Source organism: Aspergillus pseudodeflectus (genome assembly GCF_044049435.1).
Source record: "Aspergillus pseudodeflectus strain CBS 756.74 chromosome Unknown BJX68scaffold_17, whole genome shotgun sequence".
NCBI classification, from domain to species: Eukaryota; Fungi; Ascomycota; class Eurotiomycetes; order Eurotiales; family Aspergillaceae; genus Aspergillus; species Aspergillus pseudodeflectus.
In genome coordinates, this window is record NW_027263793.1 from 542,434 (window position 1) to 566,698 (window position 24,265).

Below are 24,265 nucleotides of genomic sequence, written 5' to 3' on the forward strand. Positions count from 1 at the left end.
AAACGGTTCTTCTCGATCTGTAGCTTGACTAAGTTATCCAATGATGTGCCGGCAACCCGGGGGACGATCCATGCAGGCGGTGGTAGCTTGGTGAGTCGATTGGCTGGGAGGGGCGAGGAGCATTCAAGACATGACTCTGCCTTCAGAAGAAGAAAGTCAAAAGTCGACCCAAGGGCGATCTTCAATCGTCGTGATTCGCGCAGAAAAGGCAGTTCTTTGAAGGGAGCAGACTGGGGGTTACGAACGACAACAGTACTCCGTACGGAGCAGTCCGGTTGAATGAGCAGTGCTGGCACATGACCCCCTCTGGTACCCCGCGCGCCCATTGGCCCAGCCACCGTCTCCTGCGCCCCCTCCATAAATTCAACGGACCAGCTCACAACTCACCAGATTCTCAAGGTTCAAACTGCCACTCGAGTCCTTGTCCCTTGAATAGACAGGCTGATTCAGGGCGCATGCAGACAACCCCTCTGATGAAACACTTCGGCTGCCCTGCACCGAGAGAACACTACGGCCAGCACTAACCTGGACAACAGTCTTGCAAACAGAGTCGAAAAGACAAAAGAATTCAAGCTCTTATATACCGTCCAATGCAAATCCGTTTGTAACTCCTACTATCTCCTGCCTCCGGTATCCCTGCTCCTGCTCCTGCTGCTGTGACTTGTCAGCCTTGAACTCGCCGGTCCTCAGGCATCAAGGCTGTTCCGGGCTCGACATTGTCCCGCCGTCGCATTCCATTCTCCTCCTCTCCTGCGCTCGCGCTGCAGCTGCTTCTTTATCTTTTATCTCTCAACTGCTCCGTACTCTCCCCCGCTCTTCTCCATTCTCTTGTGTTGGACTCGATCCTTGTCCTTCCTCAACCTGCATCCCCGCGCTCTCCTCTACTTAGTTCCACCCATCTATACGTTAGCGCCCTTGCGAACCTCAATCCCCCCTCCCTATCTCCCCTTCAACCACCAACATAGGCGGTTGGAAGCGAGTATCACCGACTGGAACTGGCTCTTCAAATCCAAGATCCTCTGCGCGGTGCGCCGTCCATAATGCTGGACGAGCTGGACAATGTCTTCGACGACCATCCGTCACTGGATGCGTCGCTCGAGGACTTTGAGAACACAAGCAACGCCCATCGCTCACCACTCTTTGGACTTCCTTCGCAACACTCAGGATTCAGATCAGAAGGATCAGACAATGAAGATGAAGATGCGACTCCCCAAGGTGATCGTTGGTCACCTCCTGGATTTCGAAGGTATGATAACGTCCCGGGTAGCGGGTGGTACCGACACCAGCCCTACAATCGCATAATCGACCACGAGCGATTCGGCCTCAAACCGACTGTGGGAGTCAGTCCATCGCAGTCGCGCGAACCCAGCCCACAGTATGAAGATGCGCCAGAAGCCCCCATGGCAGGAACTCGCAGCCTCTCTGCCGAGACAGCAGATGTCACTGTCGCGGCCAATGTGCCACTGCCTCCCGACGCAGATTCGCCCATGAAGGGCCGGTCGCCCAGTCCTATACGATCACCCATCAGGGCCACCTCTGAAGCTGAACCATTGGAGTTCAGAGAAAATAATTTGAGTAACTGTAGGCCTACCTTTCATTGAACCCCACCCCTGTCCAGCTTGCTGGCGCGGGATATACTAACACTTGGGTTTCCTGATAAGATATCCGTTTCGCTGTCCGCGCAGAAGTTCAACACCGAGAACCATTTGTCGCATTTTTCACTTATATGCGATCTAAGATTGACCATCTCACAAGCTCCAAGTCGAATACCACACTCTCCATCCTGATTGCCTTCCTCTCCATCGCGTTCATGCGCGCCTTGTTTATGCCGAGTATCCCATCAGCGATCCCAGACCTCGTAAAGCTATCAAGCTTTGCGCGCTCATTCGAGCCCCTGATTTATTATTCCGAGAATGGTGTGCAGCAGATTGGGACCTTGCAGGAGACTGGGGTAGCGGTTTGGGATCTCAGTGAGTCCGTGCGGGGCACGAACATGACCAGCGCACCCATCATCGTTCGCCAACTCGATGAACTATCGGAATCGCTGAAGTCGCTGTCATTGGAGTTGACGCGCTTCTTTGCCAATGTTGATTCGGACGTCGATTCGATTCTCCTGGTTATGGACTGGGCCAAGCGCGAGTTAGAAACTTTGTCATCGCAGCCACCCAGCAGCCTGCCGTCGATTGTTTTCGACAACGTCCACGACCTTCTGTCGCGTCTCGGTACCCTTGAACGCGTGGCAATCTCCAATGGGGAAGCCACCGGCACCGAGCTCGCCACTACCCCAACTACATTCGGAACTGTGGTCGCAACTATATTCGGTCAAACTTCGGCCCAGCGCACGAGATCAACCCTCACCCGGACGTTCACCGAGTTCCTGTCCGTGCTTGAAGAGTCAATCAACAGCGAGCTGACACATTCGACAGCGCTGTTTGCGCTGTTCGAGTCCATTGACCGTCAGTTTTTGAACCTACAACGCACAGTCGTCCGCGAGTCCGATGCCCAGGAGCGCGCCGAGGGCGAAATGCTCAGTTCCCTCTGGACCCGTGTGCTAGGGCCCGACGCTGCTGTCGTGCGCAAATACGAGAAGAACAAACGCCTCCTTGCAAACGTGCGCAGCCGTACTGTCGCAAACAAACATCTTCTCATGGACCATCGCGGACGCCTCTTGACACTCAAGGTCAACCTCGAAACACTGCGCCGCAAACTCGTCAGCCCACTGGTGCGGCGCAACGACTCTGTGAGCTTTGCCGGAGCGATTGACTCGGGAAGTAATGGCAGAACACTAGGTCCCGTGGAAACCGTGATTGAAGGCCAGATCCGCGGGCTGGAGGGGACATACGACTATCTGCGTTCAGTGCGCGAGAAGCAAAAGGCAAAACTCATGGAGATGGTATATGGGGCGGGTCGCAAAATCCCGCCGTCCAATTCCCTGCTCGCAGATGGGTCCGACGATGCAGATACGATAGATGGATGATACAATTCGTTTCTCTTATACCTCACCTTCTTGCCTCGCGAACTCCTCGACACCGTCCATCATCATTATCATCTCTTCGTGAACAGCGTCTCTGTGCTTTTAAGCATCGCATCGGATCGCATTTTAAATCGGCCCGGCGTTATCAGTCGTCTTATCTAGGTCTGTGATGGCATTTGCTTCCTTACATATGCACGCGCATCATACATACTCGGACCGTCACCTTGGGAGTCTACAGGCGCATACATAGGTCATCGCTTGCTTTCCTTCCTTTCCTTTCTTTTCCTTCTTGCATTATATGGGCGAACAAGGCGAAGCAAGGCGAGTAAAAGCAGCGATAGACTACGATACCTTCTCTTCTCATACAGACATACATCACCTCTCATCCCGCCTCCGCTCGCATGCAACAACGCGGAGAAGGGAAGCCAACTTGGCCGGATCAGATGAACGGAGCTCTCATCTGGCCCCACCTCATCTGATATAACCCATTGACTGGATCAACAGGGGAATATATCATGTCTTTTCCTACTCTTGATTTCGATCTCTCTCCATTTCTTGTGCGTGTTTATATTTCTCCACTTGGCTTGGTCTCTTGCTTCGTGTCTTTCTCTGAAGACTCCCCACCCTTCTCCCCCCTTTCTCTGGACTATATCTGGTTTGGACTTTGTTTCTCGTTTTCTATTTCTGTTTCTTTTCTCCCTTTTTTTCTGATCTCTGGCTGGCATATACGGTGTCTGGTTGGTTGGTAGGTACGTCGATAGGTAGGTAGGTTATGCATTTGGACTTTCAGTCTTGTCTCTCGTAGTAGTCGTAAGCACCGTAGAACTATCTCAAGCAGCCTTACTATTTGCATGAGAGTGTGTAGTAAGGAGCCCTTGAGGCACCGACTTTATTCGGTTTATACGCCTACCTAGTCAATTATTCCCATGTTATCGATATGAATAGACCATTTCACGCTACAAGAACTAAAGGAGTCGACCACACCGGGTAGTCGAAAACAAGCTTACTTGGTATTCTTTGTATTGTCAAGTATCTACCTAGCTAGCTAGCTCATACCAAATCAAGGAAATAAAGCTGGTAGAACTGAATATAGACGAAGAAGAAACACAGGACGAACGCACGCGCCAGGGCTCCAGAGAAAGTGTAACAGAGAAAAAAAATCAGAATAGAAGAAAAATGAAAGAACCCCCTTCCAAACTCCGTCTAATGCTATTTATGAGTAGACCACCGCTTTTCTTGCTTCTTTTGCCCCATCCCAGCCCTATGTCAGATCGAATTGATACACTAAAAGGTAGAAAGAAGAAAGGAATCGAAGTTTGAATGGATACGTAGACTTGGGAATGCAGCTCAGAAGCCGTATCCGCCACCTCCGTAAGGCGTAGCCCCGTACGGCGTCGCCGCGCTAGCACCCCAGGCACTTGCGCCGCCACCATTCGCATACGCTGTAAATCCGCCGTCGATACCCTCAGGCGGCTCGTAGGCGTCTGGACTGCGCACGCCCATCATGTCCTCGTCGGGGACGCCATTGCGGTCAGCGCCCTCGCCCGTGCCGGAGAGTGAGGAGATGACAGAGGCGAGTTTCCGTTGCAATACGATGATGCCTTGTTGGATAATCATGTCCGGGTCGAGGTTGCCGATGCTTTCGATGTCGAGGTAGAAGTTGCCGGGAGTGGCGTCGTAGTCGAAGGGTTGGTCGGGGGCTGCGGCGTGTTCCCAGGCGGCGTTTTGGGAGACGGGCCTGATCTATCTGTCAGTCTCTTTCGTCGCTCGAGGTATATAACGAGTTGGGCAAATATAGATAGAGACATACCATTCCTTGATCGGATCCTCCTCGTACCAGTAATCCACATGCCTCAGGTTGTTATGCGGATCATACTCGAACCCAATCGCGGCCGTAGGCGCCCACTTCGAATGCTCCTTTGCAATCCCCTTCTTCGCGATACAAGTCATCTTAAGCTCCTGCCCGCGCCTCAGCTTGCAAATAAGCGGGCCATTCCCCTCTGGATCCGTGATAACTGGACTCCCCACCCACTCATTCGCGCGCTCCCCGGCAACGACCAAATCCCGCGCATAGACACGCATAATCTCGTCGCCCGTGCAGCGCGCATGGAGCGAAAGAGTGACGGAGCATCGGGAGCAGTGGTCTTCGCACTCGCAGTCGCGGGTGTACTCGACGTCCTGGTCGCAGTTTTTCGAGTTGAGCGGGATGAGACCGAGGCGGTGGGCGAGCATCTCGTCCGGAAGCACCGAGGAATTCTTTTCAACTTCGACGAGGTCGATGGCCATTGTCGGGATTTCGGCGAGCATCACGCGGCGCAGGGAGTTGGCGAAGGCAAGGTCCACGGAGGTGAGTTTGAAGTCGACGCGGTAGGGCTCGGCCTTTGTATTTTCTGTTAGATTCCTCACCTTTGTATTTCATGTAGGCTTTGTGAAGAGGCTGGAGGAGCTCACCTCGCGCACTGTGACCTGGGGCCCGGTGGGCTCGATGTCCATCTCGTAGTCCATGGTGGCAACGAGGCTGGGCCTCTGTGGAAGGTCGTCAAAGAGGGGTGGCCGGAATGAGTTCGGGTTACAGTGATAGGTAGCTGAGCAATAGACAGTGTGATGTGGTGTAGGTGGTCGTGGGCGTGCAGAGAGATAGTTTGGTGGTTAAGCTTGCCGGTGTTGAAGTCTTGATGAATTCTACGCTTTCCCTGATCGGGTAACCAGAACTAACATTAAAGTCACAGCCAGATAGATCATATTCTTTGTTCACTCCACATGTGCCCATCAATGGACCTCGAGTCTCTGGTTGTTTGATAAGTGATGTTCTCGAGTTCGATTCCGTTACATACGCATTTGTAAAGCTCTACAGACGGTGTCTATTCACCTTACACTACGTTCTGAACAAGGGGAGCAAATTATTTGTTTTTTTGTCTTTCGCAGTCCAGATGCAGTAATCAATCTGAACCTCCACAAGTCCAAAGAAGCTGAGTCTGCTAGCCGGGTATCAAGTACCAAGACCAGGGAGTCCAATCGTTGCTTCTCGGACAGGAGAGTAGTGGCCACCTCATCCCAGAGGTCGGGTAACGTCGCGTGAATATCCAAAACCACGGTCGTGCGACACCAAATTTTTTTTTCTTCCCATCCGCAACCATGTCGCCAGACCATGCTCCTGTAGCTTCTATGGTGACGCAGTTTGCCGAGTCTATAAAGGCAATCGCGTCCAAGCCAATGTCATGCAAAAAGCCATCAAGCCGCCAACCGATTTGCTGCGATAATAGGACCACTCGAACACCGAAAATAAACCCATCCAGCCAAAACAAAAGATGTGAGACAGATGCAAAATAAATGGCGGTAAATAGGGGAGAGCAAGAGATTCTTTTGAAGGGGACATCATATCAAGTCGTAAATAGAGGAGAGGCGCGGCTACCTCTTCATAGAACTGCGGTTCAGCGCCTCTAGGAGCTCCGGCCGACTTGCGAGAGCGGCCGCGGCTTGTGCGTACGGCACCCACTGTCGTCTCCGTTTGTGCATCTCGGGCCACCGGTCCTCTTCTCGGTCCACGGTGACCTCAAAAAATTGATATGATGCTCGCGGTGCGTTTGACGAGAGCAGCGTTGATGGGCGCATGTCTGGAATTGTTCCCAAGTCTCTGAGAACCGTACATACGACTCCGGCTTCCTCCCAGGCCTCGCGACAGGCAGCCTGTTGCGCACTTCCTTCGTCGGTCTCCCACCCGCCTTTTGGAAGTACCCAGCCACCGCGTCCAGCCGACTGAATCATCAACACCAAGCTTTTGTCCTTTGATAACGGGACGACGCCGGCTACCAAGCGTTCGCCTTTTGATCCGTACCCTAGCGGAACAAGGATGTCAGCATTGCGCTTTGCCCGGCAGGACTAGGGTAACGAAGAAGCGGTGAAGATATGACGTTGGAGCTGAAGCCCAATGGAAATGATGACCAGAGATGACTCACGTTGGTTTTTTCGTCCTACACGGGACTCCATTGAGCGAACCTGGTCGACCATTTTTACCAGGAAGAATTTATAAAAGGATCCGGTCTCGAAGCACCTCCGAAGAAGAAAAAAAAAGTATATAAAGAGACCGAGGACGGGATGAGACACAGCTATTGCTGCACCTCCGGCGAATGTAATTATAAAGAACGGAGGAATTCCGGGGCAAAGAGGGCGGGAGAATGGTCGACAACGGATGACGACACTATATAAAAAGGGTAGACGGGGGCTCCAAAAGAGGGAAACTTCGACGGGGCGGGATTTCTGGCGTGATAGCGAGCCAGCTATGGTGGATAGGAGCTGGTTCAGGACCGGAGCAGGTGTTTTCTCTGTCCTCGGGCTGCAATAGAAGGGCGGCCGAGGAAAGGCAGAGAATTTTTTTGGGGAAGAGGAAGACTGGTAGGTAGATGAGGAACTAGGTATTCCCGTTCACTCCCGTGGCGGACGGGAACCTCGAGGGAGACTTGGAGATGGAAACAGACATGATATTTGAGGGGATAGCATAGAAATAGGGGAGGGGATAGGAGAAGAAAGAAGGAAGAGGACGGAGGGGAGGCGAGAGGCCGGAGACAGCTTGGGATGGACAATGGGCGGCGCGGTCCGGCAACACTCAAAAAGTCTCGAGAGGATGTGGTACAGGTGTTGGTATTGTACCGTCATTACATACCATACACTGTTACACAGTACCTCTCACCTTCTCTTCGTTTCTCATCCTTCAAGCTCCTTTTACATATCTCTCTTCTTCTGGAAGAATATCGGTATATCCTCTCCGAACGCTGGAGAACCAAGCAGACTGATCAAGAAGCATACTGTAGAGATAATGTCCTACGTCAGTCTTTCCCGATGACATCACGTGCAGCATCTTAACGTTCAAGCAGAAGAGCATCACAGAATGACCGAAGAGCAACAGTCGCATCAGGCAGTCCAAGTCCGGATTAGACGCCCAGCTGGGATCCTGAGATCCGCAAGGCCACAGATCGTTGCTGCGTTGTCCCGCCTCGATCCAATCGCCAGGAGAGCGTCCCAAGCCCTCTTCGACCTTTAGGCCACTAACTAATCTTATATGCATCCCCTGCTTTGCCTAGCTCAACTCGTCTGCAGCTAGCGACAGCATAAACTGAGCAATACCAACGCTCTGATCGACCCCATGGTTCATTTATCCTCATTGCCGTGGTCTGGTCTTCCGCAATATCTGCACGATGCGCCAGATATCACTTGCATGATTCGTTGAAGTATGGGGCCGATGCACGTTGGTTAGGGCATGTCAATCTTTCATTCAACAGCCCTCGGCCGTTTGAGTGTTTGACCTTGAGGAGACAAAAGAAGCAACTCAGTCGGAAAGCCCGTATTTCTGAGATGACATCGTGTGCTCTGAGGTTGCTGGTTGCCCCGCATCGATCAACTCAGACTCAGAGTCTCAAAGGAGCTGGTCCGAAAACCTAAAATGGAACTGCCATGCAGGGCACGCTGAGCGCTCGGCCTTTGCTCCAACCTCTCTCGGAAAGGAGCTCCTCAGGAAAAAGAAAAGAGAACGAACAGCTTCTCCACGATTCCGACCAAAAAAAATAAATAAAGTTTGATACTCGAAAATAAAATACCCAGGGCCTTGTTGACTGGGCTAGGACTCATGTAGTCACGCTATCGCTTCGTGAACACTGAAGCCACGCGCCGACAAGGTTTCCCACCTCATCCGAGATGATGGGGTTCGTAACTTGCCAAGTCAAGAGAAGAAGGGTCCATCCTTGTGCCACAAATAGTTGCTGGCTCAGGCGGTGGATCTGACCCAGTTTTCCTCTTCCGAAGTTCGAACAGTATCACTCCAGGCTCTACATATCCGTCAAGTCACCCTTCTATTCCGGTGCTGATTCAGCATGACGGGCTGGAATGGCAGTTCTGCAATTGGTCTGATTTTGCCAGAATCTCCTCGCGTGTAGGCCCCGAGAGACTGTAGTACTTTGTCTGGGACACTGGGACATCGTCAGACACACTAAGACTCGATGCTTCGGACGAGAGATGATCTGACGTTGCCAGTTGGTCGGACAATCTCCAATAAAATTAAGATTAATTTGACACGCGGATTTGCAGAGGACTGAATAATGCACCAGCTCCGAGCTTGGAGCGGTGTCTTGGGGCTATCCACGTTTCATTATTGTGTGGAATTCGTTCTGCGACTGTGGAACCAGAAAAAAGGTCCCAATCCCCATTACGCCTGAGTCTGCGTTTTCTTCGGTCATCGCAGTTTGTACCTGAGTAACCAGAGAGGCTGGCGGGGTTGCGTAGAAGAAAGGACTAGAGGCTCGCTCCGACGCTCTTTCAGAGCGAGATCGACTGGATCAACAGATCTGCCTCTGGAGATGTCATCACAGCTTTCCTTAATGAGATTCACATACTAGTAAGATTAAAGCGGTGCTAAAATAAGAGGAGGAATCAGGCGAGTGACGGTACCTTGAAAAGCTCGTATTGTAACGGCGGGCAGCGGTACGCCAGGGAACCTGACATAATGAGTACCGCTCCAGTTTCACTAAATCCAGCAACTCCAGGGCTCCAATTCATCAACTAGTGCTCTGTAGAAGGATGAATATAGTAATTGTCATTAAGATTAGCAAGTCGACTGCTGCTCCATCCACTATCATGCATGTCAGGACTGCTCTAGTGGCGAAAAGGAATATCTCCAAGAGGCGCGTGTAGATTGGACCAGCTGCTGGTGCATAACAACATGACAGGGACCAGCCAAGGCTTCTTCTAGAAGCATCATAGCTTTAAGCTCTCCGAGAGAGAAATCGCATACTAACATTCTATGAGGCTATAGTTTAAGAGAGCTTGAGACGACGCCGGTGTGTTTACTGCTCAGTCTCTACACTCTCAGCAGCCAGCAAACGTGCTCTCTGCTCCTCCGCACAGAGTCAACCTCGTCATCCGCCGCATCTCCAGTTCTCCAGGTTTCTTTCCTCCATCACTGCAGCGGGCACCTCTCAATCAACAACACGCGCGTCGTCCGGATAGTTTCTCCTTCTTTTTCTTCCTTTTCCGCCTTGAGCGCTGACAATCGGACTCGCCAACCTCCAATCTCCATCTCGCACCGCATCCATGGAGCCCAGTGATCCCAGAGCACCGATTGACGCCGAACGAGCCAGGCAGTTGTCGCTGTTCCGACCCCTCGGTGAGTAGCCAGTCAGAACAGACTGCTTTTCCCCGTGCAATGGTCATTGGCCCTAGTTTATTTCCTGTCTGCATCCTCTCCAGAGCATCGCTGCCCCTCATGATGTCGTTTGGTTTTCTCTACAGCCCCTCCTCATCGATTCTGCCCTCGATGATCCCGGCTGTTTTCTTGCTGTTCTCGTTCTTTTTCTCCTCGGTCTCTCCGTGCCCAATCCTGCTCGCTCTGCCCCGGTCCTTGACTACTCGTCGTGACTAACGCGATGGATCCTTTCACGATCATCGCCTCTTCGCCAGCATCGCACTGACCAATATATTATTCCAGGTTACCAACGCAACTCATGCGGATACTGTAAATCGGATAATGGGAGTCAGTCGCCCTGCTCCGTAGCCCCACCTTGCAGCTCTGAAGCCGAATCATTGCTAAAACGCATACTACTTCTGCCCCGTAGGTGCCTCATACTACGCTAGCTCCGTCTCTGTGCGTCCCAAACACTATGAAGAGCTCGTCAACAGGGGATGGAGAAGGTCAGGCAGCATCAGTCCATCCAGTCGCAACCATGCGATCTCTCAAAGTCCAGCCTTCTGACCCTCGTATAGGTCCGGCACCTTGTACTACAAGCAAAACCTGCAGCGGTCATGTTGTCCTCACTATACCATGAGGTGTGTAGGATGCGCCCACTCGGCTTCTGCAACGATGCTGATTAGACCAGACTCGAGGCGACTGCCTACAAACCAAGGAGAGATCAACGCAAGGCAATCAATCGCTGGAACAAGTTTGTCCTGGGCCCTGAGTACATCCGCAGAGCTGCATACCTGTGTCCCAGAACTAGGGAGTAAGACAGCCCCCCCGTGTGATTTTACAATTCTCGCAATTGTGAGCTCACAATTTCGACTTAGGCAAAAGAAGCACCGCAAGTGTAATTTTGACCTTCTCGACGCTGTTCACGCAGTCGAGTACAGCAATGTGAAGCGGCCGGTCGACCCGAAGACCAAAAGACCGCTGGAGCCGGCGCATCGTTTCGAGGTCAACATTGAGGGAGACACCGTCTCACAGGCAAAGTAAGCGGACACTGGCGATGATTAAACCCTATACTTACATCGCAGGTTTGAGCTATTCCGCAAATACCAGACAAAGGTTCACAAGGAGGACGTCTCCAAATGGCAGACGAAAGATTTCAAGCGCTTCCTTTGCTCGGGCTTGAAACGAACCGAACCCGACACATCCGAAGAGCTGCGCCGACTAGGCTCCTGGCATCAGTGCTACCGGCTCGATGGGAAGCTCATAGCCGTGGCAGTGCTCGACCTAATGCCGAACGGCGTCAGCTCCGTCTATATCTTGTAACACTCCTGACGTCAGCTCTATGTTCAAAACTAACAAACAAAGCTACGACCCGGATTATGAGCATTGGGAATTCGGAAAACTCAGCGCAATGCGAGAGATAGCTCTTGCTATCGAGGATGGCTACAAGTATTACTACATGGGTAAGCTTACCCTAATCCGACGCATCGACGTCAGAATTCGGGCGTTCTAACAAAGCACTCCGACTAGGATACTATATCCACTCCTGCCAGAAGATGCGGTACAAGGGCACCTTCCGGCCACAATATATCCTAGGTTCGTTACAACCCCCAAACCCAACCCCAGGCACAGCGTCAATCCTAGTTCCATGACTCCGAATCCAACAACTAACTGCCCCAGACCCTGAATCGCCCACCTGGGACCCCCTAGACGGCGAACTAACCCTCAAACTAAACGACCGCCCCTACGTCTCGCTCTCCCGAGACCGCCAAACCGCCGCCAGCGGGACAGAGAACTTCACCAAACCCAAGTCCCACAACGACGAAGAACCCGCCGACGCCGAAATCAACGACGAAGAAGTCTCCCTCTTTACCCTGAACATGCCGGGTGTCCTCACAGTCGACGAGGTGCAGAAGCTCGACCTTGGCAGCTGGCCGCTGCTTGTTCATGGGTCGTTTGTGCATATGGCTGTGAGTTCCTCCTTTTGTCCTTCTAGTCTCGATTCTATGATTATCGCATCATGTCCTTCCGGGTTTCTAGTTTTTTGTGTTTGTGTTCTGAAAAGGAGGTACTGACATTGGACGAATAGGACCTGGTAGGCTGGGAGCGGATGCCGATTGATGAGCCGCAGTCTATTAAGGGGATTGTTGCTGAGTTGGCGGCGGTGCTGGGGCCTGTTGTTATGAAGGATAGTGCTGTGGTTTTGTTTGATTGAGCATGAACTCTCCAGCTACTCTCCGCCTAGGTAGTATAACTACGGGCTATGCGTCTTGCATAGCTTTGACAAGGTATTTAGAAAATGAATCAAATGAAATTAGGCTAGAATTTATCAATTCAATTCAATTGATATGTCATGTGTATATTGTGCTCTAAAACAATAGACAGGAAATAGAAAACCACAAGATGTTTCATTACCATTGCCATTGTTTCAACTGAATTAACAATTCCAACGCCTCCCAATGACTGTTTAGAAATCAAAAGCAATTAACAGCCACTGGAAAGCTGATTATGACACCCATGCATGCAGAGTCCGAGTCAAAGTGAAGTCGCTAAGATACAACAGAGAAAGAAAAGACCAGTAGGAGATATGAGAAGAAAAAATCACATCAATGTGCAATTTCAGTGCATCAACTCGACCGGTGGCCGGGCAGTCTTTGGAGGCATCTGCTTGACCGACACGTCAATCGGGCTCATCTCGACATCCATATCATCTGGGTCAGCGGTTGTATCCTCAACCATGACTGCAGGGAGGTTGGGGCTGCTGCCGTGTTCTTCAGGGTTGTAGATGAGAGTGCTGCTCCTGCTGCGCTGCTGCGACAAGGGCCAGCTGCCGGTTCTCTTATCGGATGAAATAGACATGGGTGTATCCGGATCCGACTGCTGGTTTCCTGTGGCGTAGATGTTTGAGAACGCAGCAGTAGACGCAGACTGCTCGGTCTTCAACTGGGCGAGTGCCTGTGCGAGATCACTAGCGTGGACTTCCTTGTTCGGGGGATCCTCATTGCGGAGAACCCAGCCGTGAGGCGGGCTCGGTGGTGGGCTGATGAAGAAAAGCTTGTCGAACTGCGGGGCCTCGAGTAGCTTGTGCTTGACGCCGTGTTCATCAGAGTTTAGAAGGGGCGTTGGCTCGCCGAAGTAGATCTTTGCGCGTACGGGACGATTGAGGAGGCTTGCGCCGTCAAGGAGCTGGCGGGCACGAATTGCGTCCTGTTCGTTGTGGAATGAGCAGACGATGCGGCGGAAGGAAGGAAGAGGTGAGAAGGAATTGAGCGGCGCGATGGATTCGAGTTGGGCGCGAATGTTAGTTAAAGATGGTGGTTGGAAGAGAGTCAGGTCATTTAGGTCGGTTATGAGGAGAGTGTTCGTCGGTGGCGCGGGTTGCGAGAGGGCGGGGAGATTGGAGAGGTCGAGAGAGAGGTGCGATCGTTTAGATGAGGAGCGAGATGACCGAGTGGCCTGGAATGAGGGAGAGGACGGAAAAGATTGCGGGAGTAGTGTATCCATCATTGTTGGAGTTGTTGAAGATGAGCAGTTAGAGGGGAGGTCGTTGTAGACGAGAGGCGGACGCTGAGATAAAGTATTGGATGGAGTCGCCACTAGGAGAAGCTGGAGGTTGGGACGGGGGTCTGGGTTTCACTTTCCGCCAATGTGAGGTTTCGATACTGGATTATTTGATGGTTGGACTCTTGAGTACAGAAGTGTCTTCTCTTATATAGATGGACGCCAATAATTGAATTCTGAACGCCGTCTTCGTCTTGGTTGAGGCGCAGCAGCGCCTCTGACTTCTGCTCGCAGACTCAAGAGTGGGTATGATTCTCCCACGACTGCACTGCCCTGCTCGGCTTCATTCTGAGACGGTATTACGACTTTTCCTTTGGATTCCACCTTGTCGATCCAGAGGACGCGACCGGTCGGTTATCGGCAGCTGTTCCTGAAGATCGAATCGAGCCCTTCCATCGCGACTGTCTTTTGCCACGGTCTTGCCGACCCGACATTGCTTGCCACCAAAGTGACCAGACTTTCCCTTCAGAGATACTACCCTAGCATTGTACATCATGTCTGCTAAGTCAGCGGATGAGTTTGTGCATCACGCCTGGATATTAGACTCCGGCTGATGAGCCTGCTCCGGGTATATCACGGCCATACTGTATGCTAAGCTGGCTGACTCTGCCCTGCGAGGTGGTTCAACCAGAGCCTCCGCATGGCGATTGCAGCCGCTGAGCTTGACATCGCCATAGGCAGCATCATAATTCGTGCTATTTTGTGTTCCTAAGCCCCTGGTCTCATACATAATCATTGCCGCGACAACTGTCCCCAGCTGACGACGTACACTCCATACAAGCTCCGCCCCAAGGTGGAGGTTCGGACCAAAGCTTGAGATGAAAGGCCATATCAAGATTAGACGGTGCATATCGCGTCGCCTGCTCGATGTCTCCGCCGGACTACTCGGAGTTATCCGCATACGTGTGCGGACCAGCGGTGTTGAATCTGTTGATGATCTGCTCAAGTGTGGCTGATGCATCTCCGCCGACATCCCGCCGTCGAATTGTTGAGAATGTTCATCTTCATTCCTCGTGAGCTAACAGCAGGCTGCTCAATTACTGCGTGGCTAAGCTCTCCTCGTCCACTGAACACATACGATGTACTTAACACATCCCATGCCAAGCTCTTATAAACTTCTTTCCCTGCATCCGGCGGACTCACGTGGATAGGGGACTGTGATCTCTCAAGTCACGAGGCCAGCCATAATGGCAGTGTGCACAGTTTCCTCACTCTTCTTTCTGTCCATTATTGTCCCAATGTGATCAAAGGACCGACAGCACCTCGGTTGAATTAAGAATTCCCATCAGGCCAACAATCCATGTTGCTTCTGGAGATGGGCAACGGGAGGCTTGGCAATAATTTGCCTCGCTTGCGGTCCTGGACATAGCCTCCTCCGAAGTCCGCACACTTCCCGCTTTGAGATGCCAATGCTCTCCTAATCATCATACGTCAATTACTGAAAGGATTCAAAAAGACGCCTACTCAGATACAGTCTGCATATCGCGCGCCTTGAACCCTGATCGGGCAATGCTCTGAACCCTGGGGTAAGCCTAAGGCACACGGAGCTTGCGGCTGAGGCTGTAACACGCGCCATGTTTGACCTTCTAAGTTCTGAGGCAGGGCCGCAGGATATGATGTCTGACAGGAGGTAAACCCTGGGGAGTACGAGTACGAGACGGTGCCGCGCACAACGCTCACTTTCTCATTGCCCGACCAACAGAAACCGCCTTGCCGCAGCTGTATCCTTATCGCCGTTGCTGGTCCACAGAGCATTCGTCCTCCATATTATGCCGTCTTCCGAGGGCTGACTTGATGGCAAACGCTGATATTGGTCATTACAGTAAATTCTTCCTCGCTTGGCGGTACGGTACAAACGGCGGTGCTTTCTAAAACAACAGATTTGGGTATAGTATGATTTACTTTGCGCGTCGTTTCAAGGTCGAGCCGGCTAATAAACATCAACTAGCGCTTACAAGGTCTGTAGCTGATGACTTTCTGGTCTTTCAGGGCATATGATCGCTATGGACCAGGATACCAATGGTAGAAGCCGTGGCTTATTTGGTCACCGCAACTCTTATACGGCATAAGACATCACTGAAAGCATTATTGGGCTGCGACAGTGTATCGCTGTCGGCTGCAGCCAAGCTCATCTGCAACACTATCATGCATTATTCCAAATGGTGCACGTGCGCAGATACTATGAACAGAGGGAGTGAGCCGGAACTCTCGGTTTCTTCCAATAACAAACTACAATTCTCTGAGGCGTCTTCCATTCTCCACAAGGCGGTCTTTAAATACTCTTTCACTCACAGCAATGCCTACGAATCAATTGCACATTGTTTCATCATACCTCGAGTGGCCTATAGTTCGGTCAGACGTTTTTCCTTCTCCACAAGGCGGTCAGGTGATGCTGCTGCAGCTCCAAAGTTCCAGTTTTTCTGGGATAATGCCGACTCTGCTTCCTTCCAACATCACCGCATCTTTGTTCTTCCTTCCATCGAATAATTCCTAATCTCCCCATATAATTCGTCATGTTCCAGAGAACTCTCCTAAGACAGGCTCAGGCCTCCCGGTCTCTGCTCTCCGTCCGATCCGTATCCACAGCGCCCTTCGCCGTTCCTCGCACATCACAACTCCAAACACAGCTCCTCCGTCCTTTTGCCCGGCTTCCTACCGCTCGGTGCTACTCGACAGAGAACAAGGCCGAAAACGGGAATGCCGCTGAATCACCCGAAGCTGCCGAAGATCCCATCGCGAAGGAGCTAGAGGAGAAGAAGCAAGAGGTGGTTGAGCTTAAGGTAATACTTCCGCGATCCCGATGAATACCAATGAATACCCATCCTTATACCTTTCCATCGTACACGATTCTAATTTGAAATAGGACAAGTATGTTCGTTCGGTTGCGGACTTCCTCAACCTCCAGGAGCGCACCAAGCGCGAGATGGACAATGCCCGCAATTTCGCCATTCAGCGATTTGCCGTCGACCTTCTTGAAAGTATCGACAACTTCGACCGTGCCCTTCTCGCGGTTCCTGCCGAGAAGCTCTCCGCTGCTAAGACCGAGGACAACAAGGACCTTCTCGATCTCGTCGACGGTCTGAAGATGACCCAGAACATCTTGATGAACACCCTGCAGAAGCATGGCTTGCAACGATTTGACCCCGATGAGCCTACTGAGGATGGAAAGCCCCAGAAGTTCGACCCTAACCGCCATGAGGCCACTTTCATGACCAAGGCCGAGGGAAGGGAAGACGGCGAGATCATGTACACCCAGAGCAAGGGTTTCACGCTCAATGGCCGTGTTCTCCGGGTAAGTGGCCTCTTCAGTGCTTTAACAACAGCAAATGCTAATCTTCTCTCATAGGCTGCCAAGGTCGGTGTTGTGAAGAACAACTAAACCTAGGGTATCAACATCCTTTCCGCCAATTTCCACTTTCTCTGTACAATATATAAAATATGTCATTTACCACGGAGGGGGGGTAAAAATATACCCCTTCGCTGTGACCACGACCTGAATTTCTTGCTTTTGCTTTTTTGGACGGTCATCTATTCTGTCTATGAACGCATGTCTACGATACATCTTTCCGTACGACTGGAGGCGTCCGGACTATCTTTCGATCTTGCTTTTTTGGGATTCCACATACGGCGTTATTTACAACCTCCCCTCATGTATACTATCACTCTGACTGGATCGGGCCTTCTTTCATATCTCGGAAAAGTCATTACGCATCAGGAAGTGCATTGCACAGATATGGGTAATTCATGGCATTTGATCATGTTTCATGTTATTGAGATTGTTCTGGCGGCACTTTGGCGATGCTGTCTCTGGTCAAATAGAACTAATATATGGATGCCTCGTTAGGCAATCTTATCTTGATTCTGTCGCGATAATACACCGAAATTTCCAATGAACGATGTCTCGTGTGATTTCTTGGTACTACTATGGTGAAGCTAGTATATCTCGGTGAGTATTTAATCCGGATTCCGGACCGGGAATATTTGTTTAGCTCAAGCTCAACCGAATTTCGATGTTTAACGTTGTATCATCGCTATCGGTTTCACGATTGGAAATGCGTCTACTTGCTACGAGCAGGGCGCTACGGCTTGGAAGCGGAAGGTGGTCAGTCGCTTCAGCGCGAGGCACTGTCCGCGTTCCCTATTCCCGCTTTCCAGATGCTCAGGTTCTCGGGCGTCGAAGCTGGAGCACCACAGCTGTGCGCAGGACGCAGGATGCCTCGGAAAGGTCTGAAAACACACTGAGAGCATCAGCCTTCCCTAAATCACTATCCGTTGAAGGCAAAACTTATCCCACCGACGACTGGACAAACACCCCTGCTACGATACTCTCGCACATCGGCCGCCGACTCTACCTCGACGAAAACCACCCCCTCGCAATCACCCGCAAGCTCATTGAGAGCCAATTCCCCGCCCCGGTCTACGGCAACTACTCCGAGAAAAATCCTATTGTAACAACAGCCCAGAATTTCGACGTCCTCGGTTTCCCCGCAGACCACCCTGGCCGGAGTCGCACCGATACATACTACCTCAACGACAAGACCGTCCTCCGAACACACACGAGTGCCCATCAACAAGCGTACTTCCAACAGATAAATCGCAATGAGGCGACGCGTCCCGAAGAGGTTGGGTATACTGTTGTTGCGGATGTCTATCGGAGAGATGCGATTGATCGCAGCCACTACCCGGTGTTTCACCAGATGGAGGGAGCGATGCTGTGGAAGCGGCCTGTTGATGAGCCGCTGAAGCATTCAGGTCAGACTGCTGCTGCGATTGCAGAGGATGTTGAAAGAATTCCAGCCCATGGTGTACCAGTTGAGGACCCCAATCCTACAATTCATCCCGAACGCAACCCGCTCCAGGCCGAACACCATAGCGAGGAGGAGGTTGAAGCTATCGCCGCGCATCTCAAGCGCTCACTCGAACGAATGGTCATTAAGGTCTTCACCGAGGCCCAGAAAGCTGCTGCGGCTGCGGGTGTGGAAACAGAGCCACTAAAGGTCCGATGGATCGAGGCATATTTTCCCTTTACAAGCCCGTCGTGGGAGCTGGAGGTGTTCTGGCAGGGCGACTGGTTAGAAATTCTAGGCTGCGGAGTGGTTAAGCAGGAGCTTCTCATCAACTCTGACGTGCCCAACCGGGTAGGATGGGCTTTTGGCTTGGGCCTAGAGCGCATCGCCATGCTTCTGTTCAACATCCCCGATATCCGGCTGTTCTGGTCAAAGGACGAGCGATTCCTTTCCCAGTTCAAGGCGGGCCAGATTACCCGCTTCGAGCCGTTCTCCAGACACCCCGCGTGCTACAAGGATGTTGCGTTTTGGCTGCCATCCGCGGCTGTCAGTGGCGGAAGTGCGGCTGGCGGAGCGGTCCCGGTCCATGAGAACGATATCATGGAAATTGTGCGGGGAGTCGGCGGTGACCTTGTTGAGGATGTCAGGCTGATTGACGAGTTCACTCACCCCAAGACAGCCCGCAGGAGCATGTGCTATCGGATCAACTACCGCAGTCTGGAACGCACATTGACGAACGAGGAGACCAACAATCTCCACGAGGAGGTGCGACAGAAGCTCACCAATCAGCTCCATGTCGAACTGCGGTGATTGAGAGCCTAACTACCTATGTACATATATCCGTATTATACTTGATGAATTGTAGACCACATCCCACCTTCATGGATGATCCATAGCCACCTACGTCGCTCGCCACGCTTACAACCGAGGATTGCCGCATGGCCGGCAGTCCGCCGTGTAAAAGCGCAACCCGAGCCGCTGATTGGCCAGCCCCACAGACATTTCCGACGGGGCCAGAGTCTCGGAGCCTTGATCTATCTCCGTCCTGCGCTCTTAAATTTCATCTCCAACTTTCTTCGTCGGGCTACTCCAAATCTCCTCTCCCGCTCAACCTCTCCGCTCTTCCCGCGCTGGAATGTCCCCGTCTGCATCCTGTCGACGATGGCAAGCACCGCGAAGCTGGAAATGCCGCGTCCCTCGCAGCAGGTCGCCGCAGCGCCTCCGGCTGTAAAGAAGGTACATTATCCCTTCTGGTTTGGCGGCTCTGCGTCATGTTTTGCGGCTGCTGTTACGCATCCGTTGGATCTTGGTGAGTTTTCACTTTCCTTACTTCTAACATAATCCTTTGTAATTCGGACTAATATTGAGAATTATAGTCAAGGTACTTTCTTATAATCTTTTTATCACTATACTTCAGGAATTGAGATTTGATCATAGGTTCGGTTACAAACTCGGGGGCCTGGTGCGCCCACGTCTATGCTGGGCACGTTTGCGCATATCCTTAGGAATAATGGTTTCTTTGGTCTATATAATGGGGTACGTTAGCAACTTGATATCAGATTGGTAGGTTTTGCGCTCACATATACCCTTCCCAGTTGTCCGCCGCCATTCTTCGCCAACTCACATATTCTACGACTCGGTTTGGAATCTACGAAGAGCTCAAGTCCCGCTTAAGCACACCATCGTCACAACCCGGCTTCTTCACCCTACTCGGAATGGCCTGTGCCTCTGGTATCATCGGCGGTGTCGCGGGAAATCCCGCCGACGTGCTCAACGTGCGCATGCAATCCGACGCCGCGCTCCCTCCCGCCCAACGGCGCAACTACCGTCATGCGTTCCACGGACTCGTCCAGATGACGCGCACAGAAGGCTTCTCAAGTCTCTTCCGCGGCGTCTGGCCGAACTCCACACGCGCTGTCCTGATGACCTCTTCGCAGCTCGTCTCATATGACGTCTTCAAGCGCATATGTCTCGAGAGGTTCGGGATGAAGGACAGCCTCTCCACGCACTTCACAGCTTCTCTTGCAGCAGGGTTTGTCGCCACCACGGTATGCAGTCCCGTGGACGTGATAAAGACACGGGTGATGAGCGCCTCCCCTGCGGAAAGCCGTGGACACAACATTGTCGGTCTTTTGCGCGAGATCACCCGCAAGGAAGGCTTCGCGTGGGCCTTCCGTGGCTGGGTTCCTAGCTTCATTCGTCTAGGACCCCATACCATTGCCACATTCATCTTCCTTGAAGAGCATAAGAAGCTCTACCGCTACCTGAAGGGTATCCCTCAGGAGGGCGCCAAGTTATAAGATAGGCTTATCTGCTTATCTACCTAACTATCATGCCCTCATCTATGTCTCATCTATACGCCTATACAACGCATCTGCGGATCGCATTTTGGATCTTGTTAGACTCCATTGGCTTCCTTACTTCACCCTTATCACGCGCACGCTCATACCCCGATCTGGCTAGGACCCAGGGGGTTCCTGTTTATTCATGATCCTGCACATACTTCTCCATTGTTTTGGTTGTTTCTAGAGCGCCGTCTCACAAGCCTCCTCATCTTCTTGGCTTGACTCTCGTCGATTATCTGGGATAGAAACATCCCTTGGATGGCCTATTTGGACCAGATCCTTTACTTCCACCCCCACATTCATGTATGATTGGGCTGAACTGGGCTGGGTTAGATCATATTAGATTAGATTGGACTATCTATGTCATGTGGAATGCGGGCGGTTCGTTCTGCTTTGCCTCGCGGTTAGAGATGTTTTAAAAAAAATAACTTACTGATAAAGGATATGATTCAAATAATCCATACCCCAAGAATAGCAAGGCTTGTTATCTGTAGAGCAAAGAATACAAAACTTGAAGTGGCTGACTTGTTTTGCTGAGGTCGGTGTCGGTCCTGCTTTCCTCTTCATTCTCTCACTTCTCCTGTTATCAGCCTTCACTCTCCTTCTGTCTTCCCCCGTTTTGCTTTTCGCTTTAGTCTCACTCTCACTCCTCCTATCCCTGTTGTCTCCATACGGTTGTCTTCCAAACAACATGGATACACATTCCGTTGCTCGCCTCGATTACTGCTATGGCTACACACAGGGTAGATAGCGCTTGAATTACAACAAAATAAGCGCAAAGGGGCGGAGAGGATTCTCTAAAGTTCACCGCAGCTATTTCATCTAGATTGCGCTTGGGTCTCGGCCTCCTCAAAGACTAGTTCGGCGCTCAACCGCTCCTCTGTCCCAGCTATGGTACACATCTATCTCGATATATAAGACTCATCGGGGCAATCTTCGTTTGTTCACATTAGTTCCCGATTTACTGGACTAGATGTATTGAGTCTGATAAGGCACCGACCCCAATTTATCTACCAGAATGTTCTCAGTCAGCTTCCACAAATTTTCCTGAAGCTCGTGGTTCTGCGCTTCGCTGGACGGACTGGTAGGTTTGCGGTCGGGCACAATCTGGATTTCTTGATTAATTCACAACGCTGAATCAGTAGTTGGACTTACATATTGCCCTTGGATGGCATCCTTGACAACGTCTTCGCTTGTAGCGGCAAAAAGTGCAGGCCTGCAGCCCTGATCGACTGGATCCTTCATAAACGGCCTGACGACCGCCACGCCAACCTTTCCAACTGCACCGTATGCATCCTCCGCCTGCTTTTGTTGGTCAGTACTGATAGCTCCAGGATGGGTTGCGTTTATCCAAGGCCCAGCCTTGGCATCAGGGTCAAATCCAAGCTGGGCCTTTTCCTTGCGCTCGGCCAGCGCGCGGACATACAAAACCATTGCGAGCTTGCTGCGGTTGTATAGCTTCGCCGGCCCAATGTCCGTGTTAAGCTCGGCGAGAGACTCGAACTTGACGTCGCTGATTGCGCGGTGCAGCTCAGACGACTGCAGCACGAGGCGAGAGTTTGGCGTCTTCTGTAGCAGCGGGAGCAGCACACGGGATAGATGGAATTGTGAGATGTGGTTGACCTGCATGTGGCTGTCGATGCCATCCTTGGTGAGGTTAAACACTCCAACGCCGAGACCTGCATTGCAGATGAGGCCGTCGAGCCTGTCAAGCGTCGAGGCTAGCTTCTTGGCGACCTCGTCGGTCTGCTTAAGATCTTCGAGCTCGATTTGCATCGAGTGCACTTTGGATACGTCGCCATACTTCTTGAGACCTTCGGTTGCTTCCTGAATGTGCTCTTCTTTCTTGCCAAGGAGGTATAGCGCAGCGGGCTTGTGCTGGAGAATGTGGGCACAGATCCCGAAGCCAATTCCGGCGCTCCCGCCTGTGATAACGTATACCTACAGTCACCCTTTAGCATTTATTGAATGCTGGGAACTGGAGCTCACCTTGCCAGAAAGATCTGGGATGTCAGTATTGGGGTCGTAGGTGTTGCTGCTTCCGAACATGATGTGTAGTTAGTTTTATCTTGATTAAATTGAAGTTAGCCAAGAAATTGAGGATAAGTGCGAGCAGATGAGTGTTTTGTCCATTCTGGAAATACGGCCGTTCAGGTCTTCAAGAACTACTGCAGTCGTTGGGTCAAGGTGACGTCAAATCGTAGCTCAGGTCATGACTGGGTAGATGATGAGTACAGCTGCACCATCACTATTGCTGAGCCAGCGTGTTCTAGGAAAGTAGTTTCGAGCCTCTGGCTTTCCTGCTTCTGTAGTCAGTTGGAGACACGCAGTGATTGCACGATCAGGGCTGATAAACACAGGGCCACCGAAACGGAACAGATACAAAGCCGAGTTACCAGGGAATCCGCCACAGCCTGGACATGGCAAACAGAGTAGAAAATAAGCTAATCCTAGCCACAGAATGGAAGAGTTTCTCGATGAGAAAGTTGGACAAGATCGGAGAGGCCAAAAGAAGGGAAAAAATAAATACGTCCCCGGTCAGGATCGAACTGACGACCTTACGATGATCAGCTAACTAACAGTCGTATGCGCTAGCCAGCTACGCCACGGAGACATATCAATGGTTGTGGCGCCCAAGTTTGTCACTATAGAGACAACACAATTGGAGCAAATAATTCACTCGGCCTTCTGGCTCTGGAGAACTAGAGTTTGCCCCTAGTATCCGTACTGCTCTAACCATGATTATGGGGCTTTCTGTCCAGAAATCTTTTTGCATATGAGGAGGGAGCCACCGATTGTTCGCTCCTTGATCTTTTTTCTTAACGTTCCAGAACAGGAAGCTGCGCTGGGTCGTGCCTTCCTTGTCTGTTACTCATCTTGTATACACGGCCAGGGCTACCCGCCAGTCGTTCCTTCCTCGCTTGGATAGCGGAGTAGAACAGAAGGAGCGATCAACTCACGGCCGGTCGTGCCTTATTTGCCTATTGAACTGTACACGGCAAGAGCGACCACCAGTCGTTCCTTCTTCACTTGGACAACCGGGGATAAATGGAAGGAACGATCAACTCCTCGGCCAGTCGTGCCTTCCTTGTCAGCACAGCTCGATGTTTGAGGAAAGAGCTACCAAGGGCCACTTCAGTAGGCTACAGCTGGACGAGACGGTCTGTGGTGTCGATCCTTGTAGTATACCTAGGTAATCGGTCTGTATCACGTTGTCAATCGGCATTCTTTACCACTTCAGGAAGCCTGTCCAGATTGCAACTTTCTTCTGCCTATCATGGAGCCTGGGACGAGGGGAATAAATCAGCAACTAAAAAGAAAACAAAAAGGACTCGTCCCCGGTCAGGATCGAACTGACGACCTTACGATAATCAGCTTGCTAACAGTCGTATGCGCTAGCCAGCTACGCCACGGAGACGGTTGATGA

At 51.6% G+C, this 24,265-nt stretch overlaps 9 protein-coding genes and 2 non-coding genes across 11 annotated transcripts; 5 read left to right on the forward strand and 6 right to left on the reverse strand.

Moving 5' to 3' along the window:
• The first annotated feature begins 700 nt into the window (after positions 1–700).
• On the forward strand, positions 701–3,233 carry BJX68DRAFT_68553 (uncharacterized protein). The gene is made up of 2 exons (XM_071049605.1): positions 701–1,581; positions 1,662–3,233. The coding sequence occupies exons 1-2, from the start codon at positions 1,041–1,043 to the stop codon at positions 2,975–2,977; spliced, it is 1,857 nt and encodes a 618-aa protein (XP_070900082.1). The 5' UTR covers positions 701–1,040; the 3' UTR covers positions 2,978–3,233.
• A 744-nt stretch (positions 3,234–3,977) lies between these two features.
• On the reverse strand, positions 3,978–5,603 carry BJX68DRAFT_235867 (DNA-directed RNA polymerase II core subunit RPB3). Its single transcript, XM_071039931.1, has 3 exons — positions 5,426–5,603; positions 4,785–5,353; positions 3,978–4,712 (listed from the first exon to the last, which is right to left on the reverse strand). Exons 1-3 carry the CDS (start codon positions 5,477–5,479, stop codon positions 4,322–4,324), a joined length of 1,014 nt encoding a protein of 337 aa, XP_070900083.1. The 5' UTR covers positions 5,480–5,603; the 3' UTR covers positions 3,978–4,321.
• A 262-nt stretch (positions 5,604–5,865) lies between these two features.
• Positions 5,866–7,534, reverse strand: BJX68DRAFT_235869 (NUDIX hydrolase). The gene is made up of 2 exons (XM_071039932.1): positions 6,931–7,534; positions 5,866–6,810 (listed from the first exon to the last, which is right to left on the reverse strand). The coding sequence occupies exons 1-2, from the start codon at positions 6,980–6,982 to the stop codon at positions 6,383–6,385; spliced, it is 480 nt and encodes a 159-aa protein (XP_070900084.1). The 5' UTR covers positions 6,983–7,534; the 3' UTR covers positions 5,866–6,382.
• A 2,116-nt stretch (positions 7,535–9,650) lies between these two features.
• Positions 9,651–12,464, forward strand: BJX68DRAFT_235876 (arginyltransferase). The gene is made up of 11 exons (XM_071039933.1): positions 9,651–10,127; positions 10,449–10,493; positions 10,576–10,651; positions 10,724–10,786; positions 10,837–10,959; positions 11,024–11,185; positions 11,231–11,464; positions 11,511–11,608; positions 11,676–11,741; positions 11,826–12,115; positions 12,235–12,464. The coding sequence occupies exons 1-11, from the start codon at positions 10,055–10,057 to the stop codon at positions 12,358–12,360; spliced, it is 1,356 nt and encodes a 451-aa protein (XP_070900085.1). The 5' UTR covers positions 9,651–10,054; the 3' UTR covers positions 12,361–12,464.
• cbpA (putative calcineurin binding protein) lies at positions 12,437–13,977 on the reverse strand. The gene is made up of 2 exons (XM_071049607.1): positions 13,783–13,977; positions 12,437–13,712 (listed from the first exon to the last, which is right to left on the reverse strand). Exon 2 carries the CDS (start codon positions 13,650–13,652, stop codon positions 12,765–12,767), a length of 888 nt encoding a protein of 295 aa, XP_070900086.1. The 5' UTR covers positions 13,653–13,712; positions 13,783–13,977; the 3' UTR covers positions 12,437–12,764.
• Positions 13,978–16,219: 2,242 nt separating this feature from the next.
• On the forward strand, positions 16,220–17,085 carry grpE (mitochondrial nucleotide exchange factor MGE1; the record flags this gene model as incomplete). The annotated part of the gene is made up of 3 exons (XM_071045394.1): positions 16,220–16,486; positions 16,570–16,998; positions 17,053–17,085. The coding sequence occupies 3 exons, from the start codon at positions 16,220–16,222 to the stop codon at positions 17,083–17,085; spliced, it is 729 nt and encodes a 242-aa protein (XP_070900087.1).
• A 68-nt stretch (positions 17,086–17,153) lies between these two features.
• On the forward strand, positions 17,154–17,585 carry BJX68DRAFT_68640 (uncharacterized protein). The gene has a single exon (XM_071049606.1). The coding sequence runs from the start codon at positions 17,254–17,256 to the stop codon at positions 17,548–17,550; it is 297 nt and encodes a 98-aa protein (XP_070900088.1). The 5' UTR covers positions 17,154–17,253; the 3' UTR covers positions 17,551–17,585.
• A 173-nt stretch (positions 17,586–17,758) lies between these two features.
• On the forward strand, positions 17,759–20,793 carry BJX68DRAFT_254794 (putative phenylalanyl-tRNA synthetase alpha subunit; the record flags this gene model as incomplete). The annotated part of the gene is made up of 6 exons (XM_071042933.1): positions 17,759–17,808; positions 17,932–19,288; positions 19,697–19,802; positions 19,870–19,874; positions 19,931–20,029; positions 20,089–20,793. The coding sequence occupies 6 exons, from the start codon at positions 17,759–17,761 to the stop codon at positions 20,791–20,793; spliced, it is 2,322 nt and encodes a 773-aa protein (XP_070900089.1).
• Positions 20,794–21,963: 1,170 nt separating this feature from the next.
• BJX68DRAFT_266077 (SDR family oxidoreductase) lies at positions 21,964–22,887 on the reverse strand (the record flags this gene model as incomplete). Its single annotated transcript, XM_071045395.1, has 2 exons — positions 21,964–22,779; positions 22,828–22,887. 2 exons carry the CDS (start codon positions 22,885–22,887, stop codon positions 21,964–21,966), a joined length of 876 nt encoding a protein of 291 aa, XP_070900090.1.
• Positions 22,888–23,367: 480 nt separating this feature from the next.
• BJX68DRAFT_t81 lies at positions 23,368–23,452 on the reverse strand. The gene has a single exon. It is a non-coding gene; the product is annotated as a tRNA-Asn (tRNA).
• Positions 23,453–24,171: 719 nt separating this feature from the next.
• On the reverse strand, positions 24,172–24,256 carry BJX68DRAFT_t80. Its single transcript has one exon. It is a non-coding gene; the product is annotated as a tRNA-Asn (tRNA).
• Positions 24,257–24,265: the final 9 nt, after the last annotated feature.